Consider the following 21425-nt stretch of genomic DNA (forward strand, 5'->3'; position numbering starts at 1 on the left):
CTACGATAAGGGGTTAGTTATAAAAAATTGATTAAAGTCGGAATACTGGTAATCATTGATTACCATCATTTATTATTTGATGGAACGTGTCAAAGTCGACCGATTTAAAAAAAATTAAATTCATAGTTTAACAGAAGTCTTAATTCTTCAAAACTTCAGGCAATTGTGACATCATTTTTACCGTTGTTTCAGAAATGCTGTTTGCGGATACAGTTTCAATGTTTAAATGAACAAAAGTAATAAAAATTAACCACAATAACCAAAAAATTGTCACCGTTTCACCAAAGCTTTAGATTGCACTTAAAACCTGAAAATTCGAAACAACGTGAGAAATTGTTTTTCAAGACAGTTATGGTCAATGCTATCACCCCGTTTCGGCTTGACGTCGAGTTCTGGGACACCCTGTATAGTACATCGGACTTATAACTCTATTTCTATCGGGACATACATTTTCGCTAGATCGATAAAATGTCTTAATTTTAATCAAATTTATTGCGTATATAATATGCGCTGTTTATAAAATTTTTAAAAGGGCCGGAATACAATTGGCAAACAAATATATAAAAAATAAACGAAAATTAAATCACTCAATCATATTCGATGAATAGTCTTCTAGAAGTATTAGAATAGAAGTGTTTTCTCTGAGAAAATATAAGTCAATAATTGAATTATACGTAACGACCTATTTCGTTACGATTTGTCGGAAACCTTTCGACAATATTAAGCTTATTAAAGCAGCGTGTAATACCTTGGAATAAGTTCAAAATATTTAAATATTGAAATACAATAATACTTTTTGATAGGGTATAGTAAATTTAAGATATTTTTTGTTAACATATGTTAAAAACATTTCTTAAATTTACTATACCCTATCCAAGCATTTTAAAAAGTTTAATAACAATATAAATAAAAACATTTGCACAGCTGTTATACACAATTTGCGACATTGACAGTGAGAATTTAAAGTAAATGCCATAGTTTTTTTGAAAACACACTTCGTTATATTGAATTTTGAATGAAAATAAGTGTAGGTGGCTTTTTGCCTTAAGGAAAGTTACAAAAACTAATAATTATATTAACGTATTACATTTTTCTCATGTTCATTTTTATTTAACCGTAGGAGTCAATGGTAATTAGTTTAAAACGCACAACGTAATCATTAATCCAAACTTTAATGAATTTTGATTAAACCACGTTTTGCATGCATATTACGTTTAAAGATATTCGATTAGACCGTAAACTCTATCACTCAGTTGCATTAATATCCCTGATTTTTTTTTTATTTTAATCGTTTCGTGACCAATTGTATCGAAAATTCATTTCACTAAACAGCAGATTAGACGAAGTCACATTTAGTAATTATAAATTGTATATTATGTTGCATTCATGATATGGTATGTATTCTAAATTTAGTTCGTGTGATCTTTCTGAAGTTTTGTGTTATTAGAGAGTTTCTAAAAGTATCTCAAATATAGTGTGGAAGAACCATTGGCTTAACTTCTAAAAAACCTAAGTTGTTGAGGAAAAGTGTCATCACAACACCTCATGGGATTTTTTTAAACAATGTTAGTTGTCTGCCGAGTATGAAAATGAATATTTAATAATTTTGTACTGATAGATCTTTAATTATGTGCGTATTTTTTTTGCTTTGCTTGAAATTAGGAACAACAAACAGCAATTTAGCTCATGTAAGCGCAATGTGTATCTCATATCCAATAATACCGTTGCCTTCTAATTGAATAAGGCGAAATGTATAAAACTTATTAGCAAGGGTCAGTCGGTTTCAGTTCTTACTGGCGGCGATCGTGGTAGACGTCCAATGTCTTCATTTAGCTTTCTTCGCTAAAACTTGGAAGAGGTAAATTGTTATCCAAAGGACTCTTATGGAATAAGAATCATCAAAATACTATGCAATAATTCTATTTTATTTAGTGATCAATTATAAAACGGGAGTGTTCGGGCATGATGGGAATTAGTTAGATTAATTTAATGTGTTTAAATGATATGTTAATGTGAGTGAGTGTCCTACAAACGTGATATTATCAATTCATCGTTGCCTTATTAAATGAAGACTTTCTGGTTTAAAATTAAAAAAATGTGATTTAGGCTTCTAATCCAACAATGTGATATTTTGTGTTTGTTGTTTTTTTCTGGTCATCTTATTTGTCCGTTTGTATGGTCCACATGTACGGTTTCTGTAAAACATTTTTTCTACGATCGCGTCTTTGAATTGCACTGAAATTTAAAAAAATGTGTATTTTCTCATTAAATAAAAATCGTTGATCCAGCAACTATAAGTTCTATATAATATTTACTAGCAGCAAATATTTTTAACTTTTCGAAAATGTTTGTTTTTGTCAAAAAATCTGATTTTGCTAATTCTATGTTTACTCAACGTTTCAAGCCATTCTGAACCGTGTAACTCCAAAATTGAATAAACTTGGTCGAGGTTTTCTTTAATTAACAGATTTTAAAAATTGAAAAGCTATTTAATTCGTATTATTTAATTTTGCGCGGCGATCGACCGAGTCGTGTTTTTACTGTTAGCATACAAGTTTAAAAAATTTTGCCAACTTTTTTGAAAACAATCCTGATCCTATTTTGTAAATTTGAAAACCGTTTAAAGGATATCAGTTGGAAATCATGCTGATTAGTTTTCAGTAAAGATCGGCTGGGCCTTTTCTTCATCATTAACGTTGAAAATCGTAATGAAACTTTGCATAATGATAATATTTATGATATTAACAAACATCTTAAATTATCATAAACTTATAAAAAATGGTTTATTTATGAAAATTCATAATAATGTTTGGTACGACGGGCCGCGCTATTAGGGCATACACCATATATATGTTCTAAGCGTCTAAGTTTTTGCGTACTATAATTAATACAATTACTGATGTTATAAGTTTATTTTAAAGATATCAATTATTAAAGCGAAAACTTTATTTACGAAAAAACAGTCAGAGATTTTATCTAAACAGTTAAATCTCAGACATTGATTAAGTTGATTATTTACACATATCGGAATGCTTATGCAACTCTCTCCGCCTTTGCCTTTCGCCTCAAGACAAAATGCCACTTGCACCTAATTGTTTTGAAGTGTTAAATTTAAACATTCATTTTTGATACTTAATATAACAAATCCGTTAATGATAATTTTTTTTTATTAATTGAGATTGCACGAAGTAAAATAAATTTTTAATCGTCATTCGTCACAGTTTCTGTAAATCCAAATACATCAGTTTATATTTATTCAAAAATCGTGTCCGAATGTCGATTTTATATGTATGGATATATATACTTTAAATTTCATAAATTCATTCGCTATTTTTAGATCATATTTGCATCAGAATCGTTCGACAGATTGAATTAGATTTGAAGCATTGATTTTTATTTCGATTTCTCGATGAAACGAATCGTTTATTAGTAAAGCAAATAGTATGTAATGTGAACGAAGACATCTTAAGTTTTATTCGTATTTGTAGAACATACAGTAGAACCTTTTATTATATTAAAGTTAAAACATAAATAAATGATAGAAATTAATTGCCGGTATAAAGGTAACAATTTATGGAACAATGTTATAGATAAAATAATAAAAGTTAGAACATATCAAATTAAAAAAGTCAGATACTAACGTAAAAATTAAAGTAATGAAGAAATTTGTGATTTTTATAAATGCTCGAATATAATCCTTATTGTCAGTAAAAATTGAAAAAAATCGAGAAATTAATTATTTTTGGCAATTTAGTTTTTACTCTTCCTGATGTAATTTTTCTATGCATTTGTTTTGCGGACTATTAAAGTTTCCCAAGTTTTTTATTGCTGTTTTTTAAAATAGAAACAAATTTGAAATTAGCAGCAGTTAAAACTTAATGATGCTTCTAACTACTTAGCTTTTTGGGAAGAAAGATTGCAATTGCAATTTTCTTATATCGATGATCTTTAATATTAATTGAAATATTAATTTGCTGTATACTTATAAAGATGTTTCAAGTGTGAAGTTTTATTGAAAGTTTGATTACAGGCATTAACCTTTATGGGAAATAAGAAGAAAGATGAATCTGGGGTAAGTTATTGTTATTCCATAGCCTTAAAAATTATTTTTAAATAACTGTAATATTTGAGTTCACAAAAATGTATTAAATCAATTGATTTGTGTCTGTTTTTAGATACCGATCGAAAATGAAACTCCCAAAACTGTTCCGGCAGCGAGTTTGCCGAAACCCTTGACATTACTCGAGAAGAATTACTTATTAGCAGTAGAAAGAGGAGATTTAGCCAATGTCAGACGGTACCAGTAAAATATTATTCTGATACTTAAAATTGTTCAGTTTTATAATGGAATTTTGTGCTTTAAGAATTTTACAGAAGGCGCATCTCACGAAGAACATCAATGTGAATTGTTTGGACAGCCTCGGTCGAGGGGCCCTCATGCTGTCGATCGATTCGGAGAACCTAGAGATGGTCGAGCTGCTGGTCATCATGGGCGTGGAGACTAAGGACGCGCTGCTCCATGCGATCAACGCCGAATTCGTCGAAGCCGTCGAACTGCTCCTCGAACACGAGGAACTGATATATAAGGAAGGCGAACCATATGTGAGTATTCAGTAGAATATTAATTAATTGCAAATTTTACATTTGGTACTCTTGGATGAAATGCTTTGTAAACACATACCTCACTTTGCGTCGTTTCGTTTCGCATTTTTTCGAAGGTACGTCGCCGCGTAACTAATATTAATTTTCAATTTGGTAATTTTTGAAACTTTGTTGTTTTGTGTTGAAGGCTTTATTTTATATGTATAATCTCGGAATAACAAAATGTAATTTTCAACCAGCTATGAAGCTATGAAGATGAAAGCTAACTCGTAAAGTTTTAAATTTAATTTTGGTGTTTTTCTTATGAATAATAAAATGAGTATATTTTCGAAATTCCAACTAAGACTAATTGTAAGTGAGTTATTTTGAATGAATTTTCACTGAATTGTTTTTATTACCTTCAAATTTTTCAATATTTAATTTAATAACTTAAAAATATAATTATGACAGAACTTTGAATATTAGGCAATTATTGTTTGTTTTGAAGTAAAAATTTAAGCAATTTATGTCATTCAAGTATTTTAAAGGATACATTTGATATAAATATATATATTCATATGCTAAAAATCAATTTCATATTGACAAAAAATAATTGTCCAAAATTGAATAAAATATAAATGTTTATGAATTATAAAAGCCATTTTACGCATAATGCTCTTTCCTACTTCATGATGTATTTTTATTTATTTATTAATTTAATTATTAACTTACCGTAGGGCAAATCGAAAATGAAAATTTTTATATATCTTTACATTTCAAAAGTTTCTGAAGTCGTTTTGTAGATGGGGCGTTTGTAAAAGGTCCAAAAATGGTAATTCAGTTTTTGAGAACGGGCGTCCGATTTGAATGATTCATATAATATTTTATTTGTATTGACAAAACGAAGAACTGATGCAATTTTTGGGAAGGCAGGTCTACGGGTTTTGAAAATCGAATAAAAAGAGTGAAAAAAAAAGTCATTTGGGGGTCAAAAATGATCATTAGACATATGCACAGCAAATTATCAGATATTTTAGAAATAAGAACCAGTTTTGTTCACATTTTCATGAGTCCCATACTAATATTTATCCTACGCGGCGCTCACACGCTTCGATTTGTGATTGCTTTGAAAAAGAGTTCAAAATGTTTAAAATATTTCAAAGTATAAAAAAAATTCAAATTTATCAAAAATTTGAATGTTTTTTTAAAAAAAAATTAGTACGGGAAGTCCCAGATATTTGCCTTAAAGCACGATGTCATACACCGCTAGTTTAATTATTGAGTTCGCAATTCTTAATAATAGATATTATTTCACTATTTCGTATATAAAAATTGTAACTACTTAATAAATATTTTATTACAAACAGAGTTGGCAGACAGTAGATCCCGAAACGGCAACTTTCACTCCCGACATTACACCTCTAATTTTAGCAGCTCATAGGAATAATTATGAAATTATCAAAATACTACTGGATAGAGGCGCAACGCTACCAATGCCACACGATTTAAAGTATTCGAAAATTACAATAATTTAAATAAATACATTTACTTTTATAGATATAATATTTAAATTGTTTTATTTCTAGATGCGGTTGTGATGATTGTATAAGAAATCTAAGCGAGGATTCATTGCGATTTTCGTTAGCCCGATTAAATGAATATAGAGCACTTGCCAGTCCATCTTTAATAGTACTCTCTTCTACAGATCCTATATTAACGGCTTTTCAACTATCCTGGGAATTGAGAAACTTGGCATTTTCCGAACAAGTAATAATTATTTTTAATTTTTATATAATTGAACTTTTTTCGTTTTTTATTACTTCTAATTTTAACAGATAATAACAGCATAATTTAAAAGTATATTTGTATGTCGTCATAATTTGATTTTTCGTCAACGTTTTCTCAAAAAGTGCTGAACCGATTTTGAAAATTTATAAAATTGTAACTCGAATGATATCAGTTGAGAACCGTGCTAAATGGATTGGGGTGAAGATCGGTCGGGCCTTTTTGATCATAATAAATTGTTAGAATGTTTTCTAACAATTTTAGTGAAACTTTGCACTGTGTATTTGCATTCTAAAATATTATAGACTTACTGGAACCGGTTTAATTATATAAATTCATTAAAGTGTGAATAATTGGCTACGCTCTTACAATTAGGACACTGAAATAACATGTATCTTTAGAACACGTAGAATTAAATGTATTAACTCAATTTTATTTAATAAATACAATTACTGTATATTGATTAGATGGATTATTTCTATTTGCTTTAAAGCAAAATGCCACTTACTCTTATATAGAAATATATTTCTTCAACGAAAATCTTGTTAAATTTACTGTTTCTTGTTCAAAGGAGTGTAAAACTGAATATCTAGAATTAAGAAGACAATGTCAACAGTTTGCCGTCGATCTGTTACATCAGTCGAGAAGTTCCCAAGAATTAGCAATAATATTAAACCACGATCCAAACGGTAAACCCTACGTCGATGGTGAACATATGAATCTAGCCCGGCTTGAACTCGCTATAAATTATAAACAGAAAAGGGTAAACGCTTTTTATAACATATTATCAAAAAATGCTATTCATTCATTCATTTTCTGATTCATCTCAGTCCGATATAATATATAAATTTATACATAGTCAATTGCTCTATATAGATTTGGTAGTTCGTAGCTCATCCGAATATTCAGCAACTACTTGCGGCGATTTGGTACGAGGGCGTTCCTGGATTTAAACGCAAGAGTGTTACCCAGAAAATTTTTATAATCAGCAAAGTAGCGATGCTTTTTCCATTTTACTGCATGCTCTACATAGTAGCTCCAGACTGCCCTACTGGAAAATTAATGCGAAAACCGTTCATGAAGTTTTTAATACACGCCTCGTCATATCTATTTTTCTTATGTAAGTAAAAGAAAATATTCATTTTAAGATGATTATTTGTTTTTACTAATCATTTTCTATTTTGCACTAGTTATTCTAATTTTGGTATCTCAAAGAGCCGAAGTGAAAGTAATAGAATTTTTTGGAACGGAATCGATGAGAAAAGCTTTAGAAGAGAAATTGCAAAAGCAACGTGGTAATGGGCCAACGTTACTTGAATATTTGGTGATAATTTATGTACTCGGATTTATATGGGAAGAAACAATCGAAATATATCTAGTAGGCATACGATGTTATTTAAGGAATATGTGGAATTTCATAGACTTCACCAGAAACTTGCTATATTGTGCAGTAGCATTATTACGTACGATTGCTTATGTTCAACAAATACGAGAAATCAATAGAAATCCTGATACGATCTATATACCGAGAGAGGAATGGGACGATTTTGACCCACAGTTGATTGCTGAAGGTCTTTTCGCTGCTGCCAATATCTTCAGGTATTGAAATAATATCATGTATACAGGGTGTTCTAGAACACAACGTTAAACCGAAACGCGAGGTCTTTCATTGATAGCAACAATCATGAAAAAACTTTTGTCAAACTGCAGCCATTTTTTGACTATTGTGTTTTATTTTTATTATTTTCGTTTATTTAATTTTTTCGTCAATGTTGAAAGGGTATATTAAAAAAATGCTCTGAAGTGCTTTCACAATATATTATATGTTTTCAGCGCCTTGAAACTAGTCCACTTATTCTCAATCAATCCACATTTGGGACCATTGCAAATTTCCTTAGGACGAATGGTTATTGACATTATAAAGTTTTTCTTTATATACAGCCTAGTGCTTTTTGCATTTGCCTGTGGTATGTATTTGAACAAAAAAATCATTAAAATTTTTGATATTACACCGATGACATCATTTTAGGATTGAATCAATTACTTTGGTACTTTGCTGATTTGGAAAGGAGCAAATGCTACATACTGCCGGGTGGCCTACCGGATTGGGCAAATCATGCTGACGCTTGTATGAAATGGCGAAGTTTTGGCAAGTGAGGACATTTAATGCATTTACTTTATTAGATATGATATTATGAAATAATTTTGTAATTTTTCAGTTTGTTCGAGTCAACACAATCTTTATTTTGGGCTAGCTTCGGCATGATAGGTCTCGAAAATTTTGAATTGAGTGGCATTAAGTCGTACACGAGATTCTGGGGCTTGCTTATGTTTGGTTCATACAGCGTGATAAATGTTATAGTGCTCTTGAATCTTTTAATAGCTATGATGTCGAATTCTTATGCTATGATTGATGTACGTAGTAAAAAAATTATTTACTAATTTTAGTATGCGTGCTTATTTATTTAATAAATTATTGACTCATAGGAACATTCTGATACAGAATGGAAATTTGCTAGGACGAGACTATGGATGAGTTATTTTGAGGAAAGTGCTACTCTTCCGCCACCTTTTAATATATTTCCTACGCCGAAGCTGTTTTGCAAACTGATTGGAGTTCGTAAGCACAGCCACTTTAAGCGAATGTCTACCAAGGTTAGTGGTGAATCCTATTCACTTATGTATCGTAAAATTTGCACAGTTAACTTTCTTACAACGCAATAATAATGTTTGAATGATGAATGATGAATGATGAATGATGAATGATGAATTATCCTCTCCAGAGTCGTAAGAACGAAGAGAGAGAGCGCGACCATCGATACACGACCGTGATGCGTTCGTTGGTGTGGCGCTACGTTTCCGCGATGCACAGGAAGTGCGAGGAGTGTCCGGTCACCGAGGACGACGTCAACGAAATCAAGAGCGACATATCGACGATGCGCTACGAAATTCTCGAAGTTTTCGAAAGGAATGGCATGGACGTGTCGTCGGCCGAGAAAAAAGAGAAAGGTCAGATTTAAAGTAATAACTAGTGGCCCATGGCATCGTGCCTTAGGGCAAATGGCTTGAACTTCCCGTAACAAAAAATATTTTTTTTAAAAAAGATTCAATTTTTTTTAAAAACTTTGAAAAACAAATAGATTTTTAGAATTTTAAAATTTTTAAAAAAATTGACCTTTTTGAAAAGTTTGATTTTTATTATACTTATATATTTTGGAATTTTTTTCTTGAACTTAACGAAGCAATCGCGATACGTTACCTGCGTAGAAACGAAATACAGAAGCGCGTTAGAGCTGCGTCGCAGTCTAGCGGATAAACATTGGCACGGAATCCATAGGAATGTAAACGAAATTTGTTCTTATTATAAAATATTTGTAGATTATCTGATAATTTGATGTGCATATGTCTAATGATCATTTTTGTCCGCCAAATTGCATTTTTTTAAAATTTAATAATGGATCTTTGAAACTTCTAATATTGGATCTTAGACCTACCTTCCCAAAAATTTAATCAGTTGTTAATTTCGGAAATACAAATGCTTTTTGAATCATTCAAATCGGGCACTCCGTTCTCTTAAAAACTGAGTTATTGTTTTTGGCACTTTTTGCCCCGTATCTTTGGAACGACTGGAACTGACTTGTTCAAAAACTAATCATCGCTTCATCCTATAGGAATCGAATGTTATTTAAATCATTCAAATCGGTTGAACCGTGCTCCCGAAATCATCGACGAAAATTTGTATCCGAACACACACACATACATCAATTTTTTCTAAGGTTTGCCAAAATGTTCAGAAATCTGTGAAACGCAAAATATATAAAAAAAAATATTTTCGATTTTTTTCAATTACAATAACTTACCCTACGGGAATAATAACACATGCACACTTACGTTGAGTTTCTATCAGGAATTCAATAGTAATAAAAACCAAGCATATATTAGGTCAAAAAAATATTATAACATTAATTTTAAAAATTTATTAAATAAAAATATTATACCAATCCAAGAAAAATCTAAACACAAAATTTGAATAATATTATTTTTAAAAAACGAAAATTTTCAATGACGATAAACACAGAAACATCTTTACAGTTTTTGTTTCGAACTGATTTTCTCTGAATATTTTCTTTATAGCCGTACTAGGTAAAAAAATGAAAATCTGGGAACGACGTCTCATGAAAGACTTCCAAGTAGTTCCAGTGACGACAGACGAAGAAACAAACATTCTTTTGATACCACCAGAAAATGAGACTTCGATAGCTAAGTTCCGTCGAGTTGCCAAAATGGTCGTTGATAACTCTAATGTTCAAGTCGACAAGTGGAATAGCGTAGTTAAAGAAGCTTGCCAAAAGTCAGTAAAAACATGCCAATTTTCATTTTAATAATAATAAAATAATTATATTGTATTGCAATCTTTAAATTCTAGCTCGCAAATAGGGCGGTGTCATAATCGCCAATCGTTCAGAAAACAACAACAATTAAAAGAAGCAATGGAGGCTGCTAAGAAACAAGTATTTTCTGCTCCTCTCCAGGATATTTTAAAGTCGCCGGCAGTTGCCGACAATATTAGATCTTTACAACAACTACTTGAAGGTTATTATTCTTTTACTTTGTATATTTTTACCTAAAAAGTTTATATTTTTTTCGGGGGTAGTGATTAAAAAAGTTTTCTGATAGCTGCAATGAGGAAACACATCAGCTATATACATACTTTGTATATATAAATTTCGATAAATTCAAATTCCAAGTATCCGTTTCAAAAAACTGTCAACGACCTTGACAGGACTTGAATTAAGATCTGAAGTTTTGAAAATTCCTTTAAATTGGTAAATATAAATCGTTTACAGGTGATGGAGAAAAATCTCCAACGATTGCTTGCTCAATCAATCAGAAAACCGACCAAGTCACACTAGTAAAAGAACCTGTAGAAACAAGTGGATCACAGCCATGTTTGGAGCAACCAGATAATACCAAGGTACATTTAGATTATTTCTAGATGATTTCGGTTTTGTTAACTTAAGATAATTGTTGAAAACATTTAGAAACAAATTGTTATACTGTGTTTGTTCTGGTTTAACTATTTGTTTTACTTTTGCTTTATAAATTAAAATTAGGAATTATAATTAGATCAGCATTCAAGTTGTTAATATCTATTTTAATTGTGTAATTCTTCGTATCTTTCTTCGAAATATTTCTGTATGTATAAAAATGTGAAGCTTCCACTAGATGTTTCGTAGTTGGTAAACAAGTTAGTTGGAGATAGCGAAAACAATACTCACTCTTGAGTTATCAAGTGGATGAATAGTGATAATTTGACATGTTTTTTTTTAAATCATACTAAACTGGTATTGCACTCTTACACAGTAATGGTGCGCTTCACGCGGGGGTGTTCTGTCGGATAAAACATCTATAACATCCCAGACTCCTGTCAAAATTTGGATAATTTTTCGACAAATTTGCCCATAATTGCAGTCCTTATAAGTCGAACACCTAATAGTTACAAACACAATTGATATTCATATTTGGTCTTCTTCAAAATATCTCATCTCAATATTTTTGTTTTCTTCTTGCTCAGTTAATTGCTTCAAATGATCATTAGAAAGAGTAGATGCTGTTTCTTAACTCTTTTTATGTTATCTTCCAAATTTATCTCAGCTATTCTGCTAATTTCACTATTTCATTCGCATTTTGGAAAATCCACAGGCTGAAATAAAAGAACGCTAAACAGAGCTGTTCTAAGTGGGGTCTCACTGTAGTTCCATACTTTTAAGAAATGGTTGATCATAGTATACTGTAGTCCAAATCATTTAGTATAACTGCATAACAAAAATGTTATGTATATAACCGTAGCAGAAATTTAAAATATGTAAATACTGATTTTACAAAAATTGTAAAAATCAAACTGAACATTTTTTATAATATCAGAAAACTGAAAATGGAACTGAACAGCATGCTGTATCAATATCTATCTTAGAAGATCAGCCAAATGTACCTGTAGGCACAACGGTTTCAATAATTAATGTTAAATCTTCGCAAGATATCAACAAATTCACAAACATTAAACAAATACCAGAACCTGATAATGTTCAAAAACCTAGTAAATCTGCATCAGGACATAAAGTTGAAGATATACAAATAGCTAAATCTAAACCAAAGCCTGGCTGGATTTAATATGCAGCAATATGAAAGTAATATTTTGAAATTAAAAATACAATATAACATTTTATTGTTATAATATAGATGTATTTCATGTAGCATAATGAACAATATTTTAAGAATAACTATATGTTGTGGATATATTTAAAGTTTTAATAACACACATAGAAATAAAGTATATAAGATAATTATAATCGTGTATACATACATAGTTATATGTGTAAGCGATGATAAATATTCTGAAAACAAGAAGTCAGAATGCATAATTTTAATAACTCTCATAATAATACTAAAAATATATCATAATTAATCATCAAAAGAGTAAAAAAAATATTTCTAATTATATTACTTATATAGTTTTATTGAGGCCACGCAGGTGCTGTTGCTCCATCCATTTCAGTAGCAACACGATTGTCAGAAAGCAATCGATGGGAGGTACCACCAATGCTAGCTCCACATTCAGGACATTTAGCTATTTGCATAGCCCCCCCACATTCGGTTATGCAATATACGTGACCCTGTGGACATGCATACCAATGACCAGACTTTAATCCCATAGCTTTTACGATCATTCTTTTGTCTTCTGAGGAGACTTCTCCTACAACTTTTATTGTTTTCATTAATTTTTCTAGTCGATTTTTTGCTACAAGTGCTTGGTCATGAGAAAATATCTGGAAGCACATAATTGCATCAGTACAAAGTTTGTAGGCAGTTTGTACTAGGCTAATGTTTTGATTTTTGACATATTCTTTCTTGGTATGAATTTTGCAAAGTTCAGTAATCCAGTGCAATCTAGAGAGCTCTCGGTCTATATCATCATATAATTGAGCACTTATATTATACTCAGCTCTTGACAAAGCATGTAAAATAATTTCACATTGGGTCAAGAATATTTTTTCAACTCCATTTTCAGTAATTTTGTTATAAAACCTCAGCAATTCCTTCATTATACCATAAATAGCCTCTAATTTGTTAATAGTTATTATATTAAGAGGTATTCGTCGTTTGTTTGTATATTTTTCTTGGGTTTGTGTATTCAAATAATTGATCATCTTCTTCCAAATTTGAGAATCTAAATAATTTGAAAACAAAAATTATAAAAATGCAATGTGAAAATAATCAGCACAATCAATTATACCTTTACTAAAATCCAGGCTTTCCTGTATTAAAACATTAATAATGGCTCGAAGCTCTGCTGTCTTCTTGTCATTTTCTTTTGGCAAACCATATACTTTTGTCTTGCACTTCTTGATATACTCATAGGCCATCTTACAAGCTGTTGCATATCTTTGAGTTTTATTAATAATGCTTTTGCATTCTGGACACTGTTTCGGAGAAATTTCTTGCGACGATGTAGGCATTGAAAACCAATCATCCAATCCTTGATATTCAAATACATGTCCACATTCTTCTAAAACAACAAATCTGAAAAAAAGTTCAGAATAATTGTGAAATATAATGAACTGTATCAGAAATGCATGCAGTATCATAAAGTATCATAAAGAATCAAAAACAAAATTAGGTGGAATTAACTTAATCAATTTATATTTAGTTTAGTGATTTATAAGTATTCCGATTTTCCGCAAATAGTTTAAATATTGTACATTATTGTTGTTCGAACACGGCGTATGTGCGAAGAGCACTTAGATCTTTCAGAAAAAATGTAATACCTCGCATCATCTTCATCTTCATTACCAAAGAAAATTGTTTTGAGTTCATCCTCATCACAAATGCGGCAAATTGGAGGGCACGGTTCACCGCACAGTCCAACGCAATCATGGTCGCATGGCAACTTCTTTTTGCATGGTTCATTACATGGATCTCTGTCGCATTTTTCGCCACATCTCTTGTTGCACTTTTTATGTTCGCATTTCCAAGTGCAGGCCTCCTAAAAGTGTGTATTAGAAAGCAATCAATACATATGAAGCAAAATAAATATATAACTTTGAAATATAGATTACGAATGTTACCTTACAACTGGCACAGGGCACTCCACATTTCTTTGTACATTTGGAATGAACACACTCATAGGTACACATTTCAGTACATGGTGGACAATATTCACGACAGGGTACTTTGCAACTGAAAATGTTTAAATATTTATGTATAAAATATAATAAATTATTTATGTAGCTATTAAATTCATCTTTGAATAAATTCAGTACCTATGTTGACAAACAAGTACATTTCCACATTTTTCCTCACATGGAATATGTATTCTTCCCTGATAACATTGGGAGCATAAGCCAGCGCATTTGTGACCACATTGAAGATATTTGTTGCACAGTTCTTTACAATTGTCCAAAAATTCATTTGTGTTTGTAATAGCTTCAGGTGTATGTAATAAATGACATGGAACATATGCAAGATGACCACATGGTGATTGGATTGCACTTTGAACAAGAACTTCACATTTTGTAGTGCATGGATCTCGACATGTGTTCTTACAACTATGACCACAAGATAATATTTTTTTGCACTTTTCATAGCAATTGGTTATGTCAGCAGCATCACCGCAGTTCATTTTTATTTTATGATGACACTGTGGTATTTCTTTTATAACTTTGACTTTGCAATTTCCACATGGTTCAAAACACTTCAACTTGCAATGGTGTCCGCATTCCAAAGTACGTTTGCAAGGATATTTGCAAGGGACATTATCTAAATCCTTAGAACAGTCCATAGTTTCATAGTGAGTACAGTTTTTATATGTTTTTTTTACTTTAATGGTACAAGGTGGACATGGTTCAAAACATTGCTTTTCGCATTGATGGTCATTTTTGCAACCCTGATAAAAATTCGGGCATGGTTTTGCACATTTGTAGTCAATGTGATCTGGATCTTTGTTTGCGTGGCAATTCAATTCACATTGATGTCCACAATCCAATCTATTAATGCACGGGAAAGGACATGAAAACTTTAAAGGATCCGCTTGGCAAGGTTTTTCCACTTCATGCTTACAAAGTGGTAATATTTCAGTTACTATTTCTCTGCAAACATATAAGTCTCGTTTTTGACCACAAGCCATCATCGCCTCATGACCACATTTTAATTTCTTCAATACTTGAACACGACAAGAGCTACACTCCTCTGAGCATAAGTTTCTGCACATATGCTGTCTCTTGCACAATCTAACATTCAAAAGTTTCAATAATAATAAAAAAATGTATATATATATATATATATATATATATAATTTATTAATAATTGAATCATTGTATTTACCTGGTGCAAGGTTCTTTACATTTATATTTCTGATGCTCTCTATCAAGTACATGGCAAACACTATTACAATAATGTCCACATGGAATTAATGAACGACAAATTCTACTGCAGCCACCTTCTGGTGCTTTATTGAAATCTTCTGCACAAGAAATTGTTGTAAATTCATCAATATGTATTTGGCATCGCAAAGTCAGATGTGGGCCCACGCAATTAATTTTTTCCAATGAATCATTGATTTTAGGCCATATTTTACTGCTGGCAACTAGATTGTCCATATTGCCAATAATGTAGAAACCTTAAATAAATATTGTTTAGAAATTACTTTTGGTAAATGTTATATGTCAATTTAAGAAACGTAATATACCTATCTTCGCTCTTGATAATGCAACACAAACTCTATTCTCAGTTTTTAAAAATCCAATTTTTGCCTCGCTATTACTGCGGACCAATGAGAGCAATATAATTTCATTTTCTTCACCTTGAAAATTATCTACAACAGTTACTTTAACGTCTTCCAACAAATTTTCTCTCCTAATTAAGGATTTTATTAAAAACATTTGCCCTAAATAGGTGGTAAGAATTGTTATTTTTGTGGGGTCATATCCTTGCAAGCAAAGATATCTGCATAGTCTCACAATCAAAGCGGCTTCAAATGAATTTTTTTTTGTAACATTGTCATCATCATTTAGTTGATCTTCGAATACATTATGTTTTATGAAATATAAACTCTTTGTAACTCCTACAACTTCAGGATACTCTAAAACACTTTCATGGTTTTGGAGATCTTCATATATATTGGGGCATACCAAACTTGCAATTTCTGGTCTCATTCTGTGTTGAACGTTCAGTTGAACACAATTCATTTTATTATTCAACATTCTTTCAAATAAAGATATGTCCAAGTTATAATATCTGCACAATTTATATGCCGCTGTTGATGGTTTTAATTGAAGATGATCACCAATAAGTATCAAGTGCTCGCAGTGTTGGGTTAAGGAAACAATAATGTGGGATTCTGGGACTTCTGCGGCTTCTTCAATTATGACAATTGGAATTTTCAATACATTTAGAGAAGCTTGCAAACGAGCTGCACAGGTAGTTGTCATACCAATGACTTTTGCTTCTTGAAGTATTGCTATATCATCAATCTGGCATATTTCAGCATGTTGCTTTTTCAGGTTTTGAATTTGAGCGCTTAAGTGAGTAATTTCATGTTCTATTTTAGTTTTCATTTTATTTTTGAAATATTTATATAGAGACCATTTCTCTTCTCTATTGCATCTTAATCCTTTTCTGGCTATAATTGGTATATTACTCATATTACCAAGAGTTCCATTGGAAAATTCTCTCATACATTCTGTAAACTTATTATAAATTAATAACTTTTCATTATATTCTCTTATTATTTCGGTATATTTAATCATTTCATTATGATCATCAAGCGGAAAAAGTGTTTCCATTTTTTTCCGTAACGCTTGTATATTGGACAGTAAAGACTTTTCATTTACAAAAACTTCCAAATTCATTGAAACACCAGAAATATCTATTAATAAATCATCATCAAAAATTCTGGTCTCTCTCATTGTATCAAAATAATCCTCTTTGCCCAAACCTTCAATTTCTTCGTAATTTATATTATCATCAACTAAATTAGGATGGCTTCTATTAATATCAAAATTTGTAATTTCCCTTTCATCTATATCTAGCAACCAATAAACAAATCTATTGAAATATTTTTTAGGCTCATTCAAACATTCTGGGAAAACTTTGGCATCCCAATCAGCTATAATACACTTATTTTCTTTTATTAATTCCAAATCTTGAAGTTTACTTTGAAAAGCCCTATATGCATCATTTAATTCAAATAATACTTGAGGACGGTTTTTTCTTCTGAAATTACTTAAATTAAATTTATTTAACCTTTCATTTTTTGAACGATTTCCTACTCTAATAATATTTTGTGTGTATGGAATTAAACCTTCTAAAAACTGATCTAGTGCATGGTTAGTATAGCAAACTATTAACATTTGCTTGTCTCTTATATTTCTCAAAAGAATAGAGGCCACTTTCAAAGCAATGTAAGTTTTTCCCGTTCCAGGTGGGCCTTGTATTATTGAAAATTCATTAGTTAAGGCCAACTGTACAGCTTTATACTGTGAATCATTTAATTCAAGTTTTTCAGCATCAGGCCATTGTTTGAAATCAGTTACGTTTATCTCTAAATGATGATGAGTATAGATTTTTCCTTCTTGCAGATATTTTGGTCTATTAGACTCACACTGAAAGTGTACGTGTATAACTATCTTAATAAATTAAGATTAATTAGATAATATAAGATTACTTTAGTTTTAGACTAACCTGAACATTTACCAAATATTTTTGCATTGGAAAATTGTGTTCGGCAAGCCTTTTTAAAGCCTTCAGTACATGAAAATAGGGCTCAAAGTAAATCTCACTTTCAACCATCCAATGTATATCTTGAGATCTGAATAATTGATCTTCTAGGTGAGAAAACTCTTCACATAATTGAACTACTAACTAGAAGTACAAAAAATAATTTACATCATGTAATAAAAATTATAATGAAATAATGATTTTCCATACATAACCATCCATAAGGAGCTTTATATCACGCTCAACTACTGTTCCAAATATTAAACTTTGAAATTTATTAGATGTGAAGCATAACAAGGAGCCAAATAAAAACCTTTTAGATTGTTCCCAATTTGTTTTATTTTTCATAGATTTGGCACTTTGTAATCTATAAATAAATTTTATTAGGATGATCAATGTAAACATATTGATAAATAATATTATTTCAATTACCTATCAGCTTTAAAGTCTACTAAAATGCCCACAGCACTTTTAGATAAATATCGTGAAACAAATTTCACGTTTTTGTAAACATGTATGCTTGATTTATTCTTTTTTCTTTTTCCTTCATTATTATTATTCAATAATTCTTGAACTCCTATTGATCAGTAATTAATTAATAGACAATATCAAATAAATAAAATATATATGTATATGTATATATATATATATGCATATACCTTCTCTCATGGGAGAAATAAAATCCTCTCTCAATAATCTAAACTGCACATCTAAGTAATGTTCTACACTAACATAGGAACCTTCTTTAATATTAGGTCGTAGAAATGGCTTTTCATTTGAAAGTATGTCTGCGGGATTAGGATAAATACCTAGTGAGCGAAAATTTTCAGGTGGTTCTTCATAATCAATATAGTTCTCTTCTTTAATTTGTTCCTGAAATATTGAAATATTAATATAACAGTAAATATTTCAAATATGTATAATGTTATTTTGCTAAACACCTTTTTTCTTTGATGCTCCTCAAAAGTGTAATTAAACTTCTTTATAAAATCATCAAATTCTTTTAATATCTTTGGATATATTTTGGCTTGATTGTTTGGAGTTTGGATACTAATATTGCAGGCGTGTACTATTTCATATAGCCTGCTGCAAGCGGTATTTGGTAATAATAGAAGAATATTATTAAATAAGTTAATTAAAGAAGACCAAAACGAATTCATATCCTGATAATAGGAACTGTTCATATTTTGTTTAGATTCATGTTGAACAGCCAAATTTATTACATATAGCTGTAAATTCTTAATAAAATCCGAATTGCATATAAAAGATAAAAATTCAGTAAAACCAGTGTCACAAATTTTTGAAAGAAGTTTGACTGCCAATACTATTATATCGGGTTTCATAGGTGATTTGTAAAATTTATCAAATTCTTTCTTTTTATCTTGTAACACCACTAATATATCTGCAGGTTCCTTCTGCAGTGTTTGTTGTAGAAAATTGAATCCTATAAAAAATTCATTTGCAGTGCGTTTTTGTAAAGGTAGACTGGATAACGCAAAAGCTTGTTTATCTCGTTTTTCACCTAATAAACAAAATATTATTGAAATAGATTTAATAAATTTATAAACATATAATAAATATTAGAGAAGCAACAATCATTTGCTTCCAAGTCTCATAAAAATATTTTGATAAAATTTATTAAATTATTACTTTAACACTTGTTTTCAAACATATTATTTTAAATATTTAGTTAGTCATAATGTTATCATGTTTGCTGAGTGGCTCTTATTATTCAATGCACTGAAATACATTAGGGTAAATTGTTTTCCAAGTGGAGAGAAGTTATCAGATAAGATAATAAAAATAAATCAAAAGCTTGGTATGTTTTTGTGAACATGGTATAATACACAGACAGGCATTAACCACACATAAAAAATATTGTATACTCACATTTGTTTCTATCTGTTTCCTTCTGTGAAAATTTCATTTGTGATTTGTTTAAGTTATTCTCTTCAATTCTTATTTTATCACTTGTTGTATTGTTTTTGAATCTTTTCTCATTCCTCCACTTTCGAAAAGCATCTGCAATAGTACTCTGATTTTATTATATAAAAATATAATAAGGACTAACATAAGGTAACCATCAGGTTTACTTTTCTGGGATTTTGATGAAACTTTGCATGGTTATAGAGTTGATTGTCAAACCGAACACCTTTAAGTATTAGAGTCCTATGAGAAGCGGTTTAATTATAAAAATTAAATAAAAATTGAATAAAGCTGCGAAGAAACGGAGCGCAACGCGCGTAGATATAGGGCTTAGCGCGTTTTTCGCAGCTTTAATCAATTTTTATTTAATTTTTCTAATTAAACCGCTTCTCATAGGACTCTAATATTTAAAGGTGCTCGGTTTGACAATCAACTCTATAATCATGAAAAGTTTCATCAAAATCCCAGAAGAATAAAACTGATGGTTACCTTGTAAGTGATACCATTATACTGGTAACAATAATTAAATACAGAATTTCAACACAGTAAATTATTGCAATATAATGAATAAGCAAACTTTACAAACCAGTTCTTGTATTTGGTTTTTCAGGAAAAAATCTCTGTCCTGGTCTCCTCGGGATAGCACCAGAACCATTTCTTATAATATTTGCATCTGCTGCTTCCTTATTTCTTTGAGAATCACGCCAATCATCCATATTGATGGATAATTATATAAATATCTTCATCTATTTTTTCTGTTTCCTTAAAGTAATTAAATGTGAACTAATGTGATATACATAATAATTATTAAGAGCTTGAGCTATTCAGCTCAAGCTTAGTTTTTATAAAATTTAACGAAATATAAGAGCTGATTTAACTAACTAAACAATTACATCATGCATGAATTTAATATTATCTTTGTTAGGCAATTATGATTTTGCCTTACCTGATTTTAAATCAAAATAAAAACAGAAAATTATAGTAAGTTAACACAAAAACTAGTATTAACAAAAATACACTCGACGATTTCTGAATACAAACTTAGATTTTACTACACATTAGTAAAGATAACGACTGTTAATAATTCGGGGTTTCACCGATATGTGTTACACCATCCATATACTTATGCACTGCTTCTTTTATATATGCGTCACAATGATAATGGGTATGTTCAATGTGCAATCGCTGATTCTCGCTCGCCGCAATTTCATAATTTCGTCAATGTAGTCTCTCTAACCACTCTTTAACTTATGATAACAATTGCAGTTTAATCTGTCTCTAATCGTTAAATGTTAAATAAATGTGGTTTAAATGGTTGATTTATTAATTTTTCAAAGAAGAAATTGACTTTTTCGCCG

General features: G+C 30.5%; 2 protein-coding genes across 2 annotated transcripts; one reads left to right on the forward strand and one right to left on the reverse strand.

Moving 5' to 3' along the window:
* Positions 1 to 4042: 4042 nt before the first annotated feature.
* Positions 4043 to 12539, forward strand: LOC113376334 (transient-receptor-potential-like protein). Its single transcript, XM_026616242.1, has 17 exons — positions 4043 to 4072; positions 4176 to 4297; positions 4365 to 4602; positions 5949 to 6091; positions 6168 to 6348; positions 6938 to 7129; positions 7252 to 7486; positions 7557 to 7965; positions 8200 to 8333; positions 8396 to 8519; positions 8586 to 8781; positions 8854 to 9021; positions 9150 to 9375; positions 10501 to 10717; positions 10793 to 10959; positions 11214 to 11341; positions 12292 to 12539. Exons 1-17 carry the CDS (start codon positions 4043 to 4045, stop codon positions 12535 to 12537), a joined length of 3156 nt encoding a protein of 1051 aa, XP_026472027.1. The 3' UTR covers positions 12538 to 12539.
* Positions 12540 to 12789: 250 nt separating this feature from the next.
* Positions 12790 to 20225, reverse strand: LOC113376335 (NFX1-type zinc finger-containing protein 1-like). Its single transcript, XM_026616244.1, has 14 exons — positions 20213 to 20225; positions 20032 to 20163; positions 19467 to 19663; positions 18801 to 19014; positions 18574 to 18718; positions 18352 to 18508; positions 18106 to 18285; positions 16112 to 18026; positions 15748 to 16042; positions 14688 to 15653; positions 14493 to 14604; positions 14193 to 14410; positions 13661 to 13947; positions 12790 to 13594 (listed from the first exon to the last, which is right to left on the reverse strand). The coding sequence occupies exons 1-14, from the start codon at positions 20223 to 20225 to the stop codon at positions 12882 to 12884; spliced, it is 5544 nt and encodes a 1847-aa protein (XP_026472029.1). The 3' UTR covers positions 12790 to 12881.
* Positions 20226 to 21425: the final 1200 nt, after the last annotated feature.

Source organism: Ctenocephalides felis, unplaced genomic scaffold (genome assembly GCF_003426905.1).
Source record: "Ctenocephalides felis isolate EL2017-DRISC unplaced genomic scaffold, ASM342690v1 CF-g0.4_SCAFFOLD_01886, whole genome shotgun sequence".
Classification (NCBI taxonomy): domain Eukaryota; kingdom Metazoa; phylum Arthropoda; class Insecta; order Siphonaptera; family Pulicidae; genus Ctenocephalides; species Ctenocephalides felis.